This window comes from Microcaecilia unicolor, chromosome 14, assembly GCF_901765095.1.
Source record: "Microcaecilia unicolor chromosome 14, aMicUni1.1, whole genome shotgun sequence".
NCBI lineage: Eukaryota > Metazoa > Chordata > Amphibia > Gymnophiona > Siphonopidae > Microcaecilia > Microcaecilia unicolor.
In genome coordinates this window covers 6,137,851-6,161,939 of record NC_044044.1, presented here as the reverse complement: position 1 = coordinate 6,161,939, position 24,089 = coordinate 6,137,851, and the positions used below count along the sequence as shown (strand labels likewise).

General features: G+C 43.6%; 1 protein-coding gene across 1 annotated transcript in view; it reads left to right on the top strand.

Annotated features, from left to right (window-relative positions):
• Positions 1-20,910, top strand: part of LOC115458229 (vomeronasal type-2 receptor 26-like) — a 30,712-nt gene extending 9,802 nt beyond the window's left edge. Inside the window, exons 2-6 of the mRNA XM_030188089.1 lie at positions 525-816; positions 7,322-8,131; positions 12,734-12,961; positions 16,859-16,982; positions 19,991-20,910. Of these exons, the coding sequence (XP_030043949.1) occupies positions 525-816; positions 7,322-8,131; positions 12,734-12,961; positions 16,859-16,982; positions 19,991-20,910 (2,374 nt within the window). The remainder of the gene's footprint in view (positions 1-524; positions 817-7,321; positions 8,132-12,733; positions 12,962-16,858; positions 16,983-19,990) is intronic.
• The last annotated feature ends 3,179 nt before the right edge of the window (positions 20,911-24,089 follow it).

Here is a 24,089-nt window from a genome sequence, read left to right as displayed (position 1 = left end):
GACTGAATATAATTTTATAACCACAGGCATAAATGGATGACACCAGTGGAAAAGGTGTGATTTTATTTAAAGAGAAAAATAAATGTATTTTCACTGGCTCCAAATCATGCATAAATATTTATTTGTAGGCATGATGATTATACATGTATACTTTTGCATTTGTTAGAATATACATGTGAAACTGAAATTCCACTGAGATCTCTCTCTCTGGGACTGACCACTTTAAATGTGTACAAATGTCTGTATAGTCTAGCTCATTTCATAAGTTGATATATATATATGGCAGTGAATTTTATACAATGCTCGTTATATGTGAAAACCCTACTTTTATATATAGAAAGCCTTTATTAAATTACCTCCTCACATGTTGGGTTTCAGTACTGAATGGGAGAGGGTGCAACAGATAGATTATGGAAAATTAGCATATAATGTATATTGTTTATAGTGTATGCTTCTCAGTTTGAATATGAGTGAGTCACAAAATTATCAAACCCTTGATTATAAACATATTTGCTTGCTCACAGGTCAAAACTCCGTTACTATCGGCATCTCTTAGCCTTTTATTTTGCCATCGAGGAAATCAACCAAAACCCTAAGATATTGCCCAACATCACCCTTGGCTTCCATATATTTGATTCATGCTCTACTGCAATTATTTCACAGTGTGCTGGTCTGGTTACGTTATCAGGGAAAGAGAACCCTGTTCCGGGATATAGATGTCACCAGCAAGGACACTTGACTGGTTTCATTGGAAGTCTCTCTCCAATGACATCAAATGTCATAGCCAGATTTACAGGAGTCTACAGATATCCGCAGGTACAGTCAGAAGCAGTGCCAGTTTATAATCTTGGAGTTTGCTGCATCATTGCCCATTTTGTCCTGTCCTTGTTTGGCAAACTTGGTTTAATAAAGATGATTTTTGAGTTTATGAAAGTACAGAGATTGTGTATTTTTGCAATGATTCACCACTTTTGTTTAGAATCCTGAATTCATATAAGAATTTCACAAGACAAGTTTCCTGGTGACAGCCAAAGAGATGTGTAGCATAAAACAGAAAATATGATGGCAGATAAAGACCATATGGTCAATCCAGTCTGTCCATTCAGAATGCATCAGCAAGATTAGCACATGACTTAATAGAATTACTCCTCATCAATAGAGTAGACATTATCCAGTCAAATGAGAGAACCAACAACTTGATTTTTTTCCACAGATATAGAAGGGAAAAAAAATCTTTTATAAAGACACATTAGCGATTCCCTTGTGGCAAATGAGAGGAAGCCCAAAGGAATTGAATCGGCTTCCTCCCATTTGCCGCACAGGAATTGCTAGTGCAACTTTGTAAAAGAAGCCCAAAAGGGCCCTTTTACCAAGCTGCTGGAAAAAGGGCTCTGCGCTGGCGGCAGGGGCCGTTTTTCCCACATGCCAGGGCCCTTTTTACAGCAGCAGATAAAAAAAAGCCCCCGGCACACATGACCATGTGGTAAAAGAACTCTTACCACATGCCCATGCAACAGGGAGCCCTTACCGCCACCCATTGAGGTGGCAATAAGTACATAAGTACATAAGTAATGCCATACTGGGAAAAGACCAAGGGTCCATCGAGCCCAGCATCTTGTCCACGACAGCGGCCAATCCAGGCCAAGGGCACCTGGCAAGCTTCCCAAACGTACAAACATTCTGTACATGTTATTCCTGGGATTTTGGATTTTTCCAAGTCCGTTTAGTAGCGGTTTATGGACTTGTCCTTTAGGAAACCGTCCAACCCCTTTTTAAACTCTGCTAAGCTAACCGCCTTCACCACATTTTCCGGCAATGAATTCCAGAGTTTAATTACACGTTGGGTGAAGAAAAGTTTTCTCCGATTTGTTTTAAATTTACTACACTGTAGTTTAATCGCATGCCCCCTAGTCCTAGTATTTTTGGAAAGCGTGAACAGACGCTTCACATCCACCTGTTCCACTCCACTCATTATTTTATATACCTCTATCATGTCTCCCCTCAGCCGTCTCTTCTCCAAGCTGAATAGCCCTAGCCTCCTTAGTCTTTCTTCATAGGGAAGTCGTCCCATCCTCGCTATCATTTTAGTCGCCCTTTGCTGCACCTTTTCCAATTCTACTATATCTTTCTTGAGATGCGGCGACCAGAATTGAACACAATACTCAAGGTGCGGTCGCACCATGGGGCGATACAACGGCATTATAACATCCTCACACCTGTTTTCCATACCTTTCCTAATAATACCCAACATTCTATTCGCTTTCCTAGCCGCAGCAGCACACTGAGCAGAAGGTTTCAGCGTGTTATCGACGACGACACCCAGATCCCTTTCTTGGTCCTTAACTCCTAACGTGGAACCTTGCATGACGTAGCTATAATTCGGGTTCTTTTTTCCCACATGCATCACCTTGCACTTGCTCACATTAAACGTCATCTGCCATTTAGCCGCCCAGTCTCCCAGTCTCGTAAGGTCCTCTTGTAATTTTTCACAATCCTGTAGCGATTTAACGACTTTGAATAACTTTGTGTCATCAGCAAATTTAATTACCTCGCTAGTTACTCCCATCTCTAAATCATTTATAAATATATTAAAAAGCAGTGGTCCTAGCACAGACCCCTGAGGAACCCCACTAACTACCCTTCTCCATTTTGAATACTGCCCATTTAACCCCACTGTCTGTTTCCTATCCTTCAACCAGTTTTTAATCCACAATAGGACATTTCCTCCTATCCCATGACCCTCCAATTTCCTCTGTAGCCTTTCATGAGGTACCTTGTCAAACGCCTATGGGCTCCCGCGCTAACCTTTTTTACAGGCACACTGAAAAATGGATCTGAACACATCCAAAAAATGTGCCTATACTAGCACAGGCCATGTTTCAACGCACCTTAGTAAGGACCCCTCAGTGACTTGTTGCATCGGGAAGCAATGATACTGGAATGGGTGACACTGAAGACTGAACTCACACTCAGAAAGGGAGGAAGAGAATGATTGGTAGTGGCTATGTGGCTGGTATATATGTGGGCAGTACAGGGCAAATAAGTTATATATGATGATACAAGTGCTTATATGATTATAAACCTTAATTTGAGGCAATATATTCCAGGGGCGTATCTGGACTCCGGCGGTAGGGGGGGCCAGAGCCAGAGGGAGGGGGCACATTTTAGCCCCCCCCCCCGCCACCACCGACCCCCCCCCCGCCATTGTCAGAGCCCCCACCGCCACCAATGACTCTCTCCACCCCCTCCCGCCACCAACCCTCCCCCGCTGCCGTTGCTTACCTTTGCTGGCGGGGGACCCCAAACCCCCGCCAGCCGCCCCGAGGTGTTTAAAATTCATCTTCGGCCTCCGTGGCCGTGCTGCTGTTGATAGGAGCTGTTGAATCCACTTCGGAGTCTGACGTCGTTGTACGTTGTGCGTGCTGCGACGTCAGACTCCGAAGTGGATTCAACAGCTCCTATCAACAGCAGCACGGCCACGGAGGCTGAAGATGAATTTTAAACACCTCGGGGCGGCTGGCGGGGGATTGGGGTCCCCCGCCGGCTGAAGAAGTAGTTTTTAAGGCAGCGGCAGGTGGAAGCGGACCTCGGCTGGCGGGGGTTGGGGTCCCCCGCCAGCAAAAGTAAGCAACGGCAGCGGGGGAGGGTTGATGGCGGTAGGGGGGTCCAGGGCAAAATATGTGGGGGCCCAGGCCCCTGAGGCCCCATGCAGATACGCCCCTGATATATTCCTGTAAAGGAGTCCAAGTCTTGCCATAAGCACGTAATGATCTGCTTTTCACAGCTGCAAAAAGCTCATATTTTGCAATAAGGTAAACAGTGCTCCACCATTGGATACATTCTAGTTTAGAAAACCCCTTCCAGTATTGAAGTATTAGCTTAATAGCAACATTTAACAGAATGTGCAAGAGTTTGCAGTTTTCTTCCTTTAGGGACACACAGAAAGACCCTGTGACCCTAGCAAGAGGATTTATAACTTAGGTTGTCAGAAATATAAAGTATCCTGCATACAATTTTCCAAATACTATTCCAATAGTGTTTCAATTGCATACAAATATTAGATTTTTCAGCTGAGTGATGCAATCAACATTCCTTGTTTTCCGGTTTGATTATTATAGCAAGTTTGTTAGGTGTCCAACAAGCTCTGTGTATGAAAAAGTACATAGTTTTAGTGATCTTGTGGATTTTAGCATAGCTGTAATCCAATCATGGAAAATCAGGGAGTGAATTAGAAGATTTTAGACCATTTCATCTAAAAGAGGGTGAGTTGCTCCAAGTTGTCTTAAGAGTGAAAAAACAGATCTCTTCATTATGTTAGAAATATAATATCAAATGGCAGGTACTTATCTATCACAAAACTGAAGCAAAAAAACAGTCTTATCTTCCATTTTGAAGCCTGTTTACTTAGTTATGCGTTCTGGAAATTTTCCCTTTATATATATACTAGTAAGAAAGGCCTGTTTCTCAATCAAATGAAACAGGCGCTAGCAAAGGTTTTATCTATTTGTGTTTGTTTTGATCTGCACTGTTTTAATATGTTTTTTTATTATTATTGATAGTTTTTGTTTGAGTGGAGTTCCTATGTGTTGTACATCATTGTTCTATTGACAGAGGAGGGGTAGTTGTTTGTGTAGTTCTTGGCTTTTTCAGTGTGTGTGTATATGATTCAGACAGTAACTGTGTATGTGATGTGATTGTGTGTGTTTGTGTATTTCTGTCAGTGACAGTGGTGGGGGTGGGTATGATGAACTGCGATGGTGCATGAGTGTGTGTGTGTGTGTGTGTGTGTGTGTGAATCAGTAATTGTGTGTGTGTGACAGTTACCTTGTGGGGGGGGGGGGGGGGGTTGGGGAACTGTGTGCATTGTGTGTCACAGAGAGAGATCTTGTGTTTATGTGTAAGTGAGACAGGGGAGGGATTATGAGAGGGTGGCACAGTTTTTTTTTCTCTGTCAGAATGAGAGAGGGGGGGGGGGGGTGGGGTGATGGGTGTGGTGAAGTGGTCTGTGTCAGTGTTGAGCTTGTATTGGAGTTCCAAAGTGTTCATCATCTGTGTTGTATTCTCCAAGGAGGGGTCAGTGTGTGTGTCTATGAGACAGACAGTGATTGTGTATGTGAGAGAGTTATCGTGTGTGTCTGTCTGACAGTGCAAGAGGTGGGGGTTACATTTTGTGGGGGTTACATTTTTTTTCTGTGTGACAGAGGGGGGGGGGTTAGGTTTTAGATGTTGCATGAGTGTGTGTATGTCAGTAATTGTGTGTGTGTGTATGTGCGAGACAGGGGAGGTTTTTTTTTTTGTTACATTTGTACCCCGTGCTTTCCCACTCATGGCACGCTCAATGCAGCTTACATGGATGGGGCAATGGAGGGTTAAGTGACTTGCCCAGAGTCACAAGGAGCTGCCTGTGCCTGAAGTGGAAATCGAACTCAGTTCCTCAGGACCAAAGTCCACCACCCTAACCACTAGGCCACTCCTCCACTTGAGAGGTTCTACATGGAATGTTGCTATTCCACTAGCAACATTCCGTGTAGAAGTCAGCCCTTGCAGATCACCTATGTGGCCGCGCAGGCTTCTGCTTCTGTGAGTCTGACGTCCTGCAAGTACGTACATGCAGGATGTCAGACTCACAGAAACAGAAGCCTGCACAGCCTTCTACATGGAATGTTGCTAGTGGAATAGCAACATTCCATGTAGAATCTCCAATAGTATCTATTTTATTTTTGTTACATTTGTACCCTGCGCTTTCCCACTCATGGCAGGCTCAATGCGGCTTACATGGAGCAATGGAGGGTTAAGTGACTTGCCCAGAGTCACAAGGAGCTGCCTGTGCCTGAAGTGGGAATCAAACTCAGTTCCTCAGTTCCCCAGGACCAAAGTCCACCACCCTAACCACTAGGCCACTCCTCCACTCAGGGTGTTACTTTTTTTTTTCTCTGTCAGAATGCTGCTGTTGCTTGGGCTCTCTGGATGACGTCATCCGAGGCTTCAGTCCCAGGCACAGCCAATCAGAATGGAGGCACGGACCCAGGCGCATCTTCATGGAATGTTCATGGTGCAAATTATTATATAGATAGATAGATAGATAGATATACAGTACATAGTAACATAGTAGATGACGGCAGAAAAAGACCTGCACGTTCCATCCAGTCTGCCCAACAAGACAACTCATGTAACCAGGCGCCTCTCTTGTGCAGCCAGGGATAGAACAATCTCCTCTAACCACAGGCTCCCGGTACAATGAAGAAACAGATATCCACCAGTAACTTCAAACTCAAGAACTTTATTCCATGCAGGTTTCTAGTACACAGTTCCAACAGCAACATTCACCTTCAATCCTAAGCACCTATAAGCCACCTGAAAGTGTGTGGCCAGTAGTCCCCTTTAAGCAGAAGGCTCTTAGCACATGTCAGGATTTAATATAGGCTACAGTCGGCTTCAGTCTAGGCTCTTTATCTAGTGCACCATAAACATAAGTTCAATTCCAAACAGCAGCAGTTCATTCAATTCATCATCATAGTTCAATCACAAAGCAGCAGTTATACTTCTATTCTCTTCACCCTCATAATGAGCTCCATATTTTAGGGACATCTCACACCCAAGGGATTCCCCCTGCAACAGCGTCACTAGTAAGGCCAATACTTTAGGGACTTCTTCTTACCCCAAGGACTTTCAGCCTGCAAATACTTCTCAGACTTCAGTACTTTAGGGACCTCCCTGTCCAAAAGTTTTCAGCCTGCAACTGCTTCTCGCCTTCCTTGCTGCTCTCCCTGAACTGAACTCCTGAGACTCCTTCCCACCTGCCTAATCAATCCCTGGCTTCTGCCTTCACAACCAATCCTTCTCCACTCATTAGCTTCTCTACACACCCATACCAGCTGAGTTGAGCATGAGCCTAATGAGGAGCTCCTGCACACAGGGTTTCCTAGCTCTCTTTCCCCCTAGTGGCAGCCAATCTACACCTTATTGCCACTAGGAGTCCAGTCCGGGTTTTCCATCTCACCCCCTGGCTCCTTGCCTACAATGCTTTCTGGGACTTGTAGTTCAGACTGAAGCTGCCTTAACCCAACTATCCTGGATGTGACTTTATCATTATATATATATAGATAGATAGATAGATAGATAGATAGATAGATAGATAGATAGATAGATAGATAGATAGATAGATAGATAGATAGATAGATAGATATCTGGTTCATCAATATGCCTACTTCCCTCAGATGAAAAATTGTGCACAGCATATAACATTGTGGAAACAAGAGCTAAAGTGTGAAGAGAGAGACAACTCATTTGTTTATATTTGTTTTTAATCTTTTAATCACAGATCAGTTATGGAATGATGGATCGACTCTTTGATAACCGAGTAGAGTTTCCATTCTTTTATCGCATTGTGCCGAATGGTTATTCTCAGTATCAGGGTTTGATTCATCTCCTGAATTTCTTCAGATGGAATTGGGTGGGGATTCTCACCTCAGATGATGATAGTGATCAGAGGGACACTGAGGAACTGAAGAGGGAGATTATCAGGAGTGGCAACTGTGTAGCTTTTGTGGAAGTGATACCCTTGCTCTTCTTCATGACAGTTAAACACTGGATAACACTAATGGCAATTGTTGACACTGTCTCCGATTCATTGGCCAATGTGATTATTTTCTACAGCAGTACTAGTTACTTGATAACACAAATCTGCAGTAATTCATTTTGGCGCAACATTGAAGGTAAAGTGTGGATCATCTCTGCTGCCTCGTCTTCTCTTGCAAACATAAACTTCCGTGGTATAATTTCAAATTGTAAAACATTCAGTGGTTCTCTCGCATTTACCATAGCTAAAAGAGAGATTCCAAGATTCAAAGATTTCCTCCACAGTATCCATCCATCCACATTCCCAGAACCCTCCTTACTGCAGCCACTCTGGAAGGATGCATTCAATTGTGACCCATTGTCCAATTTATCCAAATGCACAGGTCAAGAGATGCTGTCAAACCTTTCACTTTTGCAGTTTGATGTGGATAATTTTCAGTTTACTTACAGTGTCTACACCTCAGTGTATGTCCTGGCTCATGCTTTGCATAACATGTATATAGCCAAGTCCCAACTTGGGAGGGATCTGAAACAGGAATTCCAGCCATGGCAGGTAAATGCTACTGATTATTTTCTAGTAAGTATAATACCTTTTGCTTGTATTGTAATGTTCCATGGGCTTAATTTAAAGGATAACGCTTAGTAAAACAGACTCATTATTAGTAACTAGGGATAGGCACCCTGAAAATTATAATTTTGTATTGAAGTACTGCTAGGGGTCACTTTTGTACTCAAGACTATGGCGAGAGATAGTGTCACTATATTGGATTCAGTGTAGCCAGGGATATTCAGGTTGGCCTGGGGTCCTACAAGGGGTGGGGGCTTGTGGGATAGGATTGCCTGATCAAGGGGAGCAGAAGAATGGCACTGGATCCTGGTTAGGGGAGGGGATGAGCTGGGGGGGGGGGGGGCTGTCCCAGATCACAGCCACAGCTGATGACGCCATGACTGCTATTCAGACTACCACACATAAACATTAGGTTTATGTGTGGTATATATTCATAGTTCAGGCTGAATATTTGCCTTAGCCACATTATATGGCAGCTGGCAGCCTCCTGTCATTGGCAAAAGAAAAAAAACTCACCTATTTTTCTGCCTGTTTTCATTTGCCATTGATAAAAATGAAAGAAGAAATTGTGTTGACCATTTTTCTATTGTTGTTAATAGTTCTGATCTATACATAAATTAATTTTTTCCATGAAACAAAAACACTTGTTATGTTCTTATGTTATACAAAAAGAGATAAATCAATGAATGTTTGCATTAAATAAGTAGTTGGATAAAAAAAAATAACTAAAATGACATGAATGTGGGAAAAAGTAAAATGAAAAAGATTGGGGAGGAAATATTACATTTGACCTTTTTTCACTAATCCCTTATACTCAATCCCTCAACTTCTTCCCTCCATCCATTACCATTTCCCTCCTATTCTCCTTCCTTTTCACCTATCATATCCTTGTCTACCTTCCCTATTCTAACTAATATATTCCGAGACACTGTTGCCACTGTGTTTTTTTTCTCAGTTCATTATATTCTTTTCACATGTCCTTTATAATGCTTTTCATAATGTAAGTAGTTATGATCATCACAATTTATAATACTCTTCCTACATTTCCTTGTTTTTCTGTATTCTCTACCGTGTAAGATACTTTCTTTTACTATGTAAGCCGCACTGGACCTGCTATATGTGGGAAAGAGCGGGGTACAAATGTAATAAATAAATAAATTTGAAGAGAAGGGAAAAGAAGAGGGCAATTAGAGGAAGAATGTAAACAGGTCAGCTGACTCTTAGAATATTTGCTGTCATTAATTGACCCTAGTATCTTGCACATGCTCTGTGGCTTTATGTTATATAAGTTGTTTTCTTCAGATCACACAGTATATGCATGATCACTATATACTCACTGAGAGGAAAACCCATAAAAGAAATGAAGTGAGGCATGCTTGTCTGGGTCTCTGCTGGCTGACCCAGACAGGCAGGAAGTGAATGAGAAAGAAACACTAGGGCCCTTTACAGAGTGCATGCTCTTCCAGGACTAACGAGGCTGCCAGCGATCGTCTTGCCCCGAGCGCGCACCATTTCACGAGGAAAAAGAAAAATCCCAGAAATAGCTTGGATGGCAATAACCCAGCAGTAATCGGGCATCACCACATGCTACCCAGTTACCGCCGGGCTAGCGCGGGAGCCCTTATCGCCACCTTAATTGGTGGCGGTAAGGGATCACTGCCGCATGGCCACATGGTAAGAATTCTCTTACCATATGGTCATGTGTGTCTGGGGTTTTTTTACCCACTGCAGTAAAAAGGGCCCTGGTGCACAGGAAAAATGGCCCCCATTGCTTGCGCAGGGCCCTTTTTCCTGCAGCTTGGTAAAAGGACCCCACTGTTATTTAATTGGACTGCAAAGCCCCCGGGCTTCCTGCAATATTACTCCTGACTTCAACATTGGTCTGAGTATATTCCCCAGGTTGAGCTGAATAAAGTGACTGAGCCAGGATATTGCAATTTATTGTGGTGATATATTGTTATTATTATTAGCTGTAAAAACCTATATTGCGTTTGCTTTTAAAAACTTGGTGCTAGATAGACGTAAACTGCATTTCATCTTTTGAAATGTTTGTGTGCATTTCCTCTTTCCTTGGTTTTGTTCTAGGGCAAAACAAAAGTATGGAATGGGGAAAGAACCATCAAAAAAAGGAACAGAGAAAGAGGGGGAGTGAAAAGAAAAGGAGAGGGAAAAATAAAAGTAAAGGAAGACTGGAGGAAAGAGGACTAAAGTGAAGGAAGAGGGATGGAAAAGTGGAGAGGGGGTAGATGTGATCAGAGGGGAAGGGGAAGGGAAAGGGGAAGAAAACAGGAAAACAAAAAGAAAATAAAGGAAGACTTGTAAATCAAGTTCCTGATTGAGATTTGCTTGCGCTACAGTAAATATTTCAAAAATTTGCTTTCCCTTTTCCCCTGCACCATTCCACCTCTCATTTATCTATGTATCAATTCCTTTTAAAACAGTTTTTTTTATTATGTAACTTAGAAGGTTAACTCCTTACAGCTCTGAAATTTAGAAGAATCTTTTCCCCCTATTTTCATGTTCTCTAAAACCTATTTAAAATCTGTTTTGAGTTGGTAACTTACTATTCTTCAGTTTCAGAGTGGTTGGTGAGCCGTTATCCAGAGGATCCTGCTGATTCTCCTTCTAACCTTGAGCAAGTAACTTAACCCTCCACTGTCTTATGTACATATACCTAGATTTACTAAAGTGTGCTTGCGCTGTTAACAGTGTTTCTTCCTTATTCACACCCTGGGTCAGCTTGCAGAGACAGGCATGTTTCACTTCATTTCTTTTATGGGTTTTCCTCTCAGTGAGCATATAGTTCTATAAAGTAGGACAGTGGCAAATAATACATCTTAGACATGACAATGTGGTACCATATTTTAATAACTCAAACCCAATGTTAAACTGTTCATGAGCCCTTGTGCCTAGGCCGAGGCTTAGGAAGGATCTTGGCCAAGGCCTAGGGTAGACCGACCAGGCGCACAGCAGTATTACGCCACAAAGCCCCACAAACTCAGCACAATCCACTAGCACCACCAGAAAATGGAGATAGACCACTCAGGCGGGCCTCACGACCGATCAGGAACCCACTCGTACAGAGTCCAAGCATACAGGTCTCACGGCCAATCTGGAACCGAGTCACACATGAGGGAAGGGAGAAAGAACAACAAGGGGCCCCAAAGGGCCTGAAGCGTACGCAACGCACACAGCGCTGGCTAATGCCACAAGGGAAGGACAAGAGACAAAAGCTGGCAGGTACAGGCTACGACCAGAGAAAGAGAATGCAAACAAAGGCTAAGCAGAAACACGAGTTGCAGAGGCAAAGCCCACAGATAAAAAGGGAAAGCCGAGGACAGAATGGGACACAGACTTATTAAGACCGAAGCTCCACAGGAACACTCTAGGCTATACCATATAGCATACAAATACACCAAGCTGTCCCACACAGCTCTCAAGGAAATAGGGAAGTCACTCACAGGAACACTCTAGGCTGTATTATGTAGCACTCAAGAGTAAAGGGAAGTCACCTTTAGGAATACACAAGGCAGAGCCACAGAGTCAAATAACAGACACTAGAGACAAAGGGAAAAGCAAGCAAACAGGAAAGGCTGCCTTTACATACACCAAACAAATAACGGCAAACTTCACAAGAATCAGGAGCACAGCAAACAAAGCGTAAGGGCAGGTGAAAGGGAAGGGTGGCTGAACACAAGTCAAGAAGAAGCAGGGCTTACACAGCAGTTAAAGGATAATGCTAACAAAGGAGGAAAACAAACAATGTTCTTACCAGATCTCAGACAGCATACAGAGACAGAGCAACGGAGCACCTACAGGTGCAGGGGAACAAGGTAATCAAGAAAAGCAGCTTAGCTAGGGAAACAAATAAGCACACGCTGGGAACAACCAGCATACAGAGAAGCTATGAGCAATGAGAGGAGTAAACAGACCCCATGAAAGAATGGGGTGCACTAGCACAGACAGAGAGAGGGTAACAGGCTTCAGCTGACAGGGATCAACACTAAAGCATGGACTGTAGGGAAAGGTAGGTTTAAATAGCTCTGGCTTCTGACGTCTGCTGCCTCAGATGTCAGCTCAATCCTACCAGGCCAATCAGAAGCGAGTCCCAGTCATTCCCCTGCCTGTCTAGCAGAATCATAACACCCAATGATTGTAGACCAACTGGTGACAGGGAAATATCTACTACTCGTGAATTTCCCACTGCTGCTCCTTGTGATCTTGGGCAAGTCACTTAACCCTCCATTGCCTCAGGTACAAACTTAGATTGTGAATCCTCCTGGGACAGAGAAATATCCAGTGTACCTGAATGTAACTCACCTTGAGCTACTACTGAAAAAGGTGTGAGCAAAATCTAAATAATTAAAATATAATAATAAATATGGTACCATATTTTAGTAATTCAAATCCAATGATTGTAGGCCAACTGGTGACAAGGAAATACATGCTACTCCTAAATTTAACTCATTGAATACTATGGAAATGGCATGAGCTAACTCCAATTAAAACAAATAAATGTTTGACAATTGTGGAGGCTTCAAATCTAGTTTCAGATACAATTTTATAACCATTTTATTCCATTTGTAGTTCAACCAATACATTAAAAATGTTCACTTGAAATCCCCCAATGGACATGAGATCATCTTTGATGACAAAGGAAATGTACCAGTTTACTATGACATTGTTAACTGGGTCCCGTTTACCAATGGTACCTTAAGGAGTGTCAAAGTTGGAAGCTTCAATCAACCTGCTCCAGAGGATCATCAATTCTTTCTGAACCCAAGTACCATCGTCTGGAACCCCCACTTTAATGAGGCAGTTAACTATTACACTATTTTATATTATATTTAATAGACTATGAGGCGTATTTTCAAAGCACTTAGCCTTCCAAAGTTCCATAGTAACCTATGGAACTTTGGAAGGCTAAGTGCTTTGAAAATACACCTCAATGGGGCTAATTTATAAAGTACTTAGACTTACAAAGTTCCATAGTAACTTTGTAAGTCGAAGTGCTTTGAAAATACACCTCTGTGGCTCTTATTTTAGAAGTTCTATTCATGTTTTGGCTGTCTGAGAACAGGCATTTAGACATCCATAATGCATGGACATCCAAATTCTGATTTAGACAGGGCTAGGGAGAGGACAAAATGTAGATTTCCAATTTCAGAAGGGGAAGGGAAGTCTATATCCAAAAAGATGTTTGTTGATATTTAGACCCAGCAGTGGCGCAGGAAGGAGGGGCAGTGGGGCGGTCCGCCCCAGGTGCACGCCGCTGGGGGGGGGGGGGTGTCGGTTTCGCTGGTTCCCTGCTCCCTCTGCCCCGGAACAGGTTACTTCCTGTTCCGGGACAGAGAGAGCAGGGAACCAGCGGAGCCGACGCAGCTCCCAGCAATGTGCACGCGAGGCGGATCGCCCCTCGCCGCTTCCCTATGCAAGTATGAATGCGCTCCGGGGGGGTTGCCGTACTGCACCCGGGTGCGGGGTGTGCAGCGGCGACCCGCCCCGGGTGTCAGCCGCCCTCGCTACGGCACTGAGACCCAGTACCCATCAAATCCCACTGGAGGGATTAAGGGAAGTCACCCTGAATGTAAAACTGGCATGAGATACTGGGGGCTGGGACAGCTTCAGGAACTATGGATGTTCATGTTATATAAAATGGTCATCTAGCACCCGATATTCAGACAGCGGTGGAAAGTGCTTTTGCTGTCCACAGTCACTGTTAAATTTGGATATACAGTGCCGGGCTATTTCCGGTGACAGGTATTGAATATTAAGGATTTTTAACTGCTAAAAAGTTAACCAGTTTTAACTGCTAAACATAGGCGTGTTAGGGATGAATATCTGCCCCTAACTGGTTATGATGTGAGATATAGCTGGTTACGTGTGAGGCGCTAACCAGAAATGTTCAGCAGAGATAAATGCTTATCTCCTGCTGAATATTAGCAGTTAGGCACGAATATACTATTTAACTGGTCAGTGGTCATGTCTGACCGATTAAATAGTTTTGAATATCGGGGAAGCTAGACCTCTATATGGAATAGCCTAATAGCTTAAAAAAGTGATCTAAGAACCATGAAACCCCAATTCCAATCTCACTGTAGCTCTTTCTGAAATGTTTTTTTTTAATGTGAACCCTCTAGGGACAGAAAAGACCTACTGTGCCTGAATGTGCACGTCTATATAAGCCAAAGGCTATTGAAACAGTGTGCATTCAAGTCAATTCAATACAAAGTTGGTTTTATATACCACTAAAATCCCCATTAAGAGTTCAGTGTGGTTTACAAATGGTTGGATGACATCAGACAGAGCCAGGTTTGGGGAAATCAGATAGAGGACATGGGGAGGAGATAACAAAGAAGTTTGGAGGGGTGAAGGTGGTTGGTGGGAGTACAGTTTTAGCAAGTACCAAGTACAGTAGGTATGTGTCTGCCCCTGGAGGGCACGCATTTAAAAAAACACACACACAATGAGCTGCGGTAGAAATTAATCCAGGGTGCCCTGGCCACTGTTGTCTCAGGGCCGCCGAGAGGGGGGGACAGGGGGGACAAAATTCTGTGCCATATGCAGAGGTGAACAAGGTAAAGAGTCTCAGAGAGACTATAGTTTGGCTTTCGCCTGAGTGCCATTTTGCTCTCTGAATAAACGTTCTGAAACGTGCAGCACCTTATATGGCTGTTCAGCACATGTATGAATGTCCTTACATGTGCAGTGCCATATATGGCCGTTCAGCATGTTTATGAATGTCCTTACACATGTGCAGGCAGAGAGGATGTTTCTAGCGTGACCATGCACGTCTTTACATTTACATACAACATGGTTTCTTCTGATGACTAAGAAATCTGAAACTAGACTAATTCCAGGAATATCATTGGATACAGCCTTAGATATTAAGGAATTTAAGAAAAATTCTGGCAGGTCCAAAGGAGGACCTGGTCAGTTAATGTCAGCTAAGTTTTAAAATTTACATTTTCAGGTATGCATTTTGGTTACACGAATGCCAGTGAATGCAGATGAGAATTTTAGCAAAATTCAAGAATAGGTGGGATAAGCACAAAGCTTTATTAAATGGAAACAGAATGAGATAAAATGAACTGCGCTGTATTTAAGCGGCAAATCCAGTAGTAGGGAGTTAAGGTTAGTGCCGGGCAGACTTTTTATAGTTTGTGTCTTGATTATGGACAGATATATCTGGTTGGGCAGGAGCAGGCTTTGACTGCAACTCCAGTAGCTGAAAATTAATCCAGTGCCAGGTGATTTCTACGGTCTGTGCCCCTTAAATGACAAAGACAAATCAAGTCTAAGTATGCATATGTTGGTCACACTGACTGGATCGTGCAGGTTTTATATGCTATCATCTACTTTGTTGCTGTGTTACTATGAGTGGTATACAGTAGGGAGTGCGATACTGAGGCCCACAGAATAGGAAAGAGATCTGGAGGTGATTGTGTGTGATGATCTCATCGTGATGAGCCAGTGCAACAAGGCAGTACTTGGAGCCAAAGGATTACTAGGGTACTAAGAAAGAACAATAACTAGTCAAAAAATGGAAGTCTTTACAGTATTACATAAGTACATAAGCAATGCCACACTGGGAAAAGACCAAAGGTCCATCGAGCCCAGCATCCTGTCCACGACAGCGGCCAATCCAGGCCAAGGGCACCTGGCAAGCTTCCCAAACGTACAAACATTCTATATATGTTATTCCTGGAATTGTGGATTTTTCCCAAGTCCATTTAGTAGCGGTTTATGGGCTTGTCCTTTAGGAAACCGTCTAACCCATTTTAAAACTCTGCTAAGCTAACCACCTTCACCACGTTCTCCGGCAATGAATTCCAGAGTTTAATTACGCATCAGGTGACACAAATGCTTGTAAAGGTACTGGTGACATCTCCCCAGCAAGAGTGTCTCCAGTTTCGAAAACTGTACTTCAAGGTGGAAGTAGGAGTACTGGAGGTGATCCAGAGAAGTGCTACCAAAATGATGTTGGATCTGCTCCAGAAGTCATAGATGATCATTTTTAGAGACCTAAATGTGTATACTGAAGCACAGAGACATGGTAGACATTAAAATACTTGAATGATATTTAATACTACACAAGAAACAAACCATTTGTAGTGTTAAATACTTTCTAGAACAGGGATGAACACCCAGAATCGGGGATGGAAGCTAAAAGGTTAATGGACTTCAAGAAAGCACAGGAAAAGCAACGATGATTGCAAGCTTTCTTGAAATTTTTTTTACAGCTTCTTTTCAATTGAACTAGGCCTGCCTCTTGTGCAGTATGTCATGGATGTATTTAAATGTATTCTAGAGTGCTGTGGCTAACAGGTAGCACAAGCTTGAGTCTAACAGGTAGCACATACCAGCTTGGCAGTGCATAGAGTATGTTCTTTTTGCTTTAGAAAAGATTAAGTAACATAGTAGATGACGGCAGAAAAAGACCTGCACGATCCATCCAGTCTGCCCAACAAGATAACTCATATGTGCTACTTTTGTGTATATCCTACTTTGATTTGTACCTGTGCTCTTCAGGGCACAGACCGTATAAGTCTGCCGAGCACTAGCCCCGCCTCCCAACCACCAGCTCTGGCACAGACTGTATAAGTCTGCCCAGCATTAGCCCCGCCTCCCAACCACCATTGATGATAGAACAATGAGTTCTGCCATTGTCAGGGAATATGAGAATATTTCTCTCATTCTTCCTCTCCTCAGACACCTCGTTCGGTGTGCTCTGAGAGCTGTGCTCCTGGATACAGGAAAATTCTTCTACCTGGGAAGCCAAGCTGCTGCTTTGACTGTGTCCAGTGCTCTGAAGGAGAATTCTCCAACACATCAGGTAGACACAAATGCTTCCTAGATAGTATTCATCTGGTGGCAGTCAGCATTTTTTAAATTCAAAAAATTGTGGGCAGCAGGGGTGGATTGGCAGTAATCTGGGCCCCTGTCACTAAGGGTCATAGGCCCCTAACCACCTATCAAAAATAATTAAACTAGATTGAAGCTAGGGGAGAATGGGCCCCCTACTGCTATGGGCTCATGGGCACTGCCCTATTGTCACAATGGTCAGTCCGCCTCTGTTAATTAGGAGGTATATGCTGCTAGTGCCCCAAATAACCAGACAACGAAAAACAGCTTATGGCAAACCACCCCAAACTCTGGATCACATTCTGAACTACTAATGATAACTCACAGTGTCTTAGCAGAGTTTAAAAAGGGGTTAGATGGTTTCCTAAAGGACAAGTCCATAAACCACTACTAAATGGACTTGGGAAAAATCCACAATTCCAGGAATAACATGTATAGAATGTTTGTACTTTTGGGAAGCTTGCCAGGTGCCCTTGGCCTGGATTGGCCGCTGTCGTGAACAGGATGCTGGGCTCGATGCAGTGGCGTTCCGAGGGGCGCCGACACCCGGGGCAGATCGCGATGCGCTCCGCCCCCCGGGTGCAGCACCCCCCCTGTGCAGCATGACCCCCCCCCAGCGAAGGGACACCCCTCCGGGTGCCCGCCGCTGGGGGGGTGCCACGCGCCGGTCAGCGTCGTTGGTTTCCATGCTCCCTCTGCCCCGGAACAGATTACTTCCTGTTCCAGGGCAGAGGGAGCATGGAAACCAACGACGCTGACCGGTGCACGGCACCCCCCCAGCGGCATGCACCCGGGGCGGACCACCCCCACAGCCCCCCCTCCTTGGTACGCCACTGGCTCGATGGACCCTTGGTCTTTTCCCAGTGTGGCATTACTTATGTACTTATATAACCCAACCCACCCCAACCCCCATTGAACTCTCCTGGTACTAGCTTTAGGCAATATATCATCCCCACCACCCACCTAAGAGGTAGATGATCCTCTACACTTGCTGGGGAAATTGTAGTATAGTGTCAAGGACGAAGCAATCCTCCTTTACTTCATCTGTATTGCAGTGAAGCAATAGGGATGGTAATACCAGGAGGTGAAGTCTTGGAAACTGAAAACACTAAAGCAAAGGAAAGGCTGGAATCTTGGAAGTAGGTGGCTTCAAAACACAGCTTAAAGTCACATATTTAATATTTGGAGCAGGTGAGGGAACCCCAACCTTCAGGATCATGGTAGTTACGTGAAAGTCTTTCAGATTGCACAGAAGTGGGCTGCTGTTATTCCACGGGGAACTGACCCAGCATAATGCATGAGCTGTTCCAGGAAGCAGAGTCTAGGCTAGCCCTGGATTTCTGACAGCTTCATTCTGGTGTATTACAGGAACTGCAAAACTGATTTCAGTAGGTAGAACCAGGAACTACAAATTCCTCACAGCTATGGCATATACATTTAAAACTGAGAACTGGGTAACTTGGAAGCTCTGTTTAAGCTGCAATCACATTTAGCTGAATCCTTCTATCAGCTTTTTAAAATTTAAGTTACAGAACCAGTCTATCAGTACCTTTATTCTAGCTGCCTTATTCTGTTACAGAGTACCTAGCCAGGGTGTGGCAGCTACTAGACAGGGACTTCCCTAGCAGAAATAAGATCAAAATGAGAGCTAGGATTGTTCAAGTGAATATTTAATATCACTGTACCTCCAACTAGTGCATCAAACATATAAGGGCAAACCAGGTCAAACCATTCCAGTGATTCCAATCAATTGAAGTCTTTGAAGTAGTAATCCATGGTTCACCAGATCAAAAGTTGTGGATCAAGGATAGCAAAACATCAAATTTGACCTGATCAATATATAAGCAAACCAAGAAGGGCCGTTTCTGTGCTTAAGTGATTTACAGAAACCCAATTAATTGGGATTTAGAATATTGGTTTTCTTTGAGAATGTATTTAATTTTTTTGCCTCTATCCTCCTCATTTGTAACTTGGCACCTTTGTTTATACATCTAGTGTGCTTGTAAGCTATAGAATACTAGCTATGCACGTGACTGTTTCAGTTGCACTCGTATTCTATATCTGGTGAGCAACTTACTTACCTCCCTGTTTACTAAGCCGTGCTAGTTGCTGGTGACATGCTAAAGCTGACACAGCCCATTCCCCTGCATTCTTGTCTGCAATTGACAGGGTGTATTTCTGTGCATTTAAGGGTAGGTGCGTAGATGCTGATTGATGCTAGTGTTCTATAACAGAATCTGGTCCTCAGTGTATTAGGTGCCAAATATGTGGTGCCCAGTTATAGAATTGCTCTCATATGTTCTATTGTCTTAGAGACAATAGGAAGGTTAGCCACTGGGTGACAGAAATAACAGAACTACTTATTGATGTATCCCAAACAATCCCCATGATAATATCCCAACCAACCACCCCCCCTTTCAATATAGCTAATAAATTGACCAGATAAAGAGGCCAAGCATTCCAAGCCCAACACAACTAAACTAATCAAAAATATGACAAAAAGATAAATGATGCCCCTCCCAAAAAACAACTCGTTCCAAATTACTTTCACTCACTCACTAAAGAGTTCCCAAGGGGTGATCCTTTTGGGACTCCTCTTTCAGAACATACAACCAGAAAGACCCTGCATCAGGATCATGGTAGTTACAAAGTCTTTCAGATTGCACAGAAGTGTTCTGCCATGGGATGTGGAACCTTCACCATGTCAAGCATGGATTCACAGTTAAAAAGAGGCCAACTTCCAGGAGGAGGAAAGAAAGAGATGCAAGAACGCTAACCAATCATTGGAATAAACCTTGTTCCAGACCTGCTCCTATGGTTCATTCCAGATTATATCAAGTGGAGAGGGCTCAAAGTTTCATCAATGAGGCTTGGGATCATAGATGGAACATCCTTACTACAGGGTGGACCAGATGAAAGAAACAAATCTCTACAGAAAATGCTCAAGAAATAAGAATTAATGTATACTTTCTTCCATAGATGCAGAAAACTGTATGAAGTGCCCTGAAGATCAATGGCCAAGTGAGAGGAAGGACCAGTGTCTCCCAAGAGCCATAGAATTCCTTTCCTATAATGATCTTTTGGGAGCAGCTTTGGCTTGCATTGCTATTCTCTTCTCCATCATCACAGCTGTAGTACTTGGAATCTTTATTAAATATCGAGACACTCCTGTGGTGAGGGCCAATAACCGGGATCTAAGCTACATCCTCCTCATCTCCCTCATTCTATCTTTCCTTTGTCCCATGCTATTCATTGGCCATACTGGACGAGTGACCTGTTTGCTTCGACAAGTGTCTTTTGGGATTATTTTTACTATTGCTATTTCTTCTGTGCTGGCAAAAAGTATCACAGTTCTCCTTGCCTTCAAAGCCACCAAACCCAACAGCAAGCTCAGCAAATGGGTTGGGAGAAGATTCTCCAGCTATCTAGTCCTTCTCTGCTCCTTAGGTGAAGTCATGATATGCACTACATGGCTGCTTATCTCTCCACCATTTCCAGGCTATGACACACAAGCTAAAAAAGGGAAGATGATACTACAGTGTAATGAAGGATCCACCATTGCATTTTATAGTTTGATTGGGTACATTGGTTTTTTGGCTCTTCTAAGTTTCATGGTGGCTTTCCTAGTAAGGAAGTTGCCTGACAGTTTCAATGAAGCTCAGCATATCACTTTCAGCATGCTGGTGTTCTGCAGTGTCTGGGTGTCCTTCATCCCAGCCTACCTGAGCACCAAAGGCAAATACATGGTGGCTGTGGAGATATTTGCCATCCTGGCTTCCAGTGCTGGACTGTTGGGCTGTATATTCATTCCCAAGTGCTACATTATTCTGCTGAGGCCTGAGCTGAACATAAAGTGTTATTTAATTGGTAAAAATGTTTCTAACAAAGCTAAATGGTAAAGGAAGTGTCTGTTTGACCTTGGTTTCCATGCTTCCTCTAATCTACAAAAATGTTTGACATTGTAAGTAGCAAGCTACATCATAATGTGTATTATTATCCTATATAATAAAATGCACCTCCAACATTCTGAAGCTGACTGCATGGCTGAGGCATTCCTGCTCTCTGTATCCATCTCCTGAATTGACATCATGTACTTCCGGGTTCGTCACAAGCAGAAGTGACCAACCACATGAGGTTTCTCAGCTTCAGAATGTTGGAGGTGCATTCTATTAAATAGGATTGGTCAGTTCCTTGAAGCACAGCCAGAGCTCAGCGTCCTGCACAGTAATGCTCAGACACCAGAGAGAGGGAGGGGGGGGGAGGTATCTCTGTCACACACACACTCTCTCACAGTCAATGTCTTTCTCTCTCTCACTCTCACACACTGTCTCTCACACACTCTCTTGGTCTCATACACTCAGTCTCACAGAGAGTCTGTGTCTCACACACACTCTCTCGCACACACTGTATCTGTGTGAAACACACTCTCTCTCTCACACTGTCTCACATATGCACTTGCACACACTCTCATTCTCACACACACACACTCTCTCACAGACACACTCGCACCCAGACTCGCTCTCTCTCTCTCTCACACACAGTCACTCTCACATACACTCTCTCAAACATACACACTCCGAGGAATACCTTGCTAGCGCCCGTTTCATCTGTGTCAGAAACGGGCCCTTTTTACTAGTCTGAATATATTTATTTCTGTCATTATCTATTGTCTATGTTTGGCTTATTCTTGCTGTAAATCAGCTTGAGTGAACTTCTTCAAAGAAGGGGGTTAAATAAATTCCAAGCAATCAATCAATAAAATAAATGAGAATTTATGTGTGGAATTGTTGAAAGTACTTGACTGTCTTTATGATTTGCTGCATGAGGAACAATATTCTGGCTTAGAAAAAAGAAGAGAATTTGTATAAGAAGGAAAAAGAAGTTGAGTAAAGCGGAAGAATTGAGTATAAAGTCATTTTTATATTCACTGTACCCCCAGTAATATCACTGCAGCTCCATGTCAGAAAGAGCTTTTGATGGTCCCCTTATTCTTTCAGCTCCCCTGCCTTAGGACAACTTGGGTAGAATTTGGGATTGGCAGAGGAAACAGAAAACATTGACAAATATTTGATTATTTGAAAATTAAGTTGTTTAATGGAAGCATTTTGGAGTACTATGGGGCAGCTCTATAATGTAGGCACCCACATTTGTATGCCCTTGTATAGAATACTGGAACTTATACCTAATGCAGACACAAGGGGCAGGAGCAAGTGAGCTTTGCTCCAGTCTTTATCACCCCTCACTGGCCCCCCAGGGCTACAGGTAGGCCCAGTGGGGCCAATGTAGACCATGAGGAGGCAAGGGGTTAAGGATGGCAGTGGGCTGTGTGGAGGGGGAGGGAAGGAGGTGGGCTGCCTTGGGCAGCTCAGAGAGACCATGGAGGGATTAAAGAAAGTTATTCAGGTTCTGGCTGAATATTAGACAGGATCCTTATAATCTCCAGCATACAGCACAGTACCATTTAGCCCTGGATATTGAGTGCTGGGATTCGCGCAATTGCCTGGCACTGAATATCTGGGCAAAATTTAGCTGGCCATGGTCAACATTTAAAAAACCCCCACTGATCACCGCTGGCTGAATATCTACTCCATTTTTATTAAATTCTTGCACAGCTATGTCTCTGAGCAATTCTTATTTATTTGAACTATATTACAGGATTATGTATTTGGTGTCCCCTTTTCTTAATTATTTTGTACTATAATTGGTAATTTAATATTTGGAGACTGGCTGGGTGCACCTTGCATCCACTAAACTGCTGGAAAATCCATACTGGCTATATGGTGCTTCCAGATATCTCATTCTCTCGATGATACCTATGGGTGTTGTGACCAAACATGCAGAGGTACAAGGGGGGAACTTGCTGAATTCTCCCAGAGTTTGGTCTTGCTATTCTTTGGGGTTCTGCATGGAATGTTGCTATTCTTTGGGGTTCTACATGGACTCTTGTTACGCTTTAGGATTCCAGAATCTTGCTATTCTTTGGAGTTCTACAGTGGGGGAAATAAGTATTTGATCCCTTGCTGATTTTGTAAGTTTGCCCACTGACAAAGACATGAGCAGCCCATAATTGAAGGGTAGGTTATTGGTAACAGTGAGAGATAGCACATCACAAATTAAATCCGGAAAATCACATTGTGGAAAGTATATGAATTTATTTGCATTCTGCAGAGGGAAATAAGTATTTAATCCCTCTGGCAAACAAGACCTAATACTTGGTGGCAAAACCCTTGTTGGCAAGCACAGCGGTCAGACGTCTTCTGTAGTTGATGATGAGGTTTGCACACATGTCAGGAGGAATTTTGGTCCACTCCTCTTTGCAGATCATCTCTAAATCATTAAGAGTTCTGGGCTGTCGCTTGGCAACTCGCAGCTTCAGCTCCCTCCATAAGTTTTCAATGGGATTAAGGTCTGGTGACTGGCTAGGCCACTCCATGACCCTAATGTGCTTCTTCCTGAGCCACTCCTTTGTTGCCTTGGCTGTATGTTTTGGGTCATTGTCGTGCTGGAAGACCCAGCCACGACCCATTTTAAAGGCCCTGGCGGAGGGAAGGAGGTTGTCACTCAGAATTGTACGGTACATGGCCCCATCCATTCTCCCATTGATGCGGTGAAGTAGTCCTGTGCCCTTAGCAGAGAAACACCCCCAAAACATAACATTTCCACCTCCATGCTTGACAGTGGGGACGGTGTTCTTTGGGTCATAGGCAGCATTTCTCTTCCTCCAAACACGGCGAGTTGAGTTCATGCCAAAGAGCTCAATTTTTGTCTCATCTGACCACAGCACCTTCTCCCAATCACTCTCGGCATCATCCAGGTGTTCACTGGCAAACTTCAGACGGGCCGTCACATGTGCCTTCCAGAGCAGGGGGACCTTGCGGGCACTGCAGGATTGCAATCCGTTATGTCGTAATGTGTTACCAATGGTTTTCGTGGTGACAGTAGTCCCAGCTGCCTTGAGATCATTGACAAGTTCCCCCCTTGTAGTTGTAGGCTGATTTCTAACCTTCCTCATGATCAAGGATACCCCACGAGGTGAGATTTTGCGTGGAGTCCCAGATCTTTGTCGATTGACAGTCAT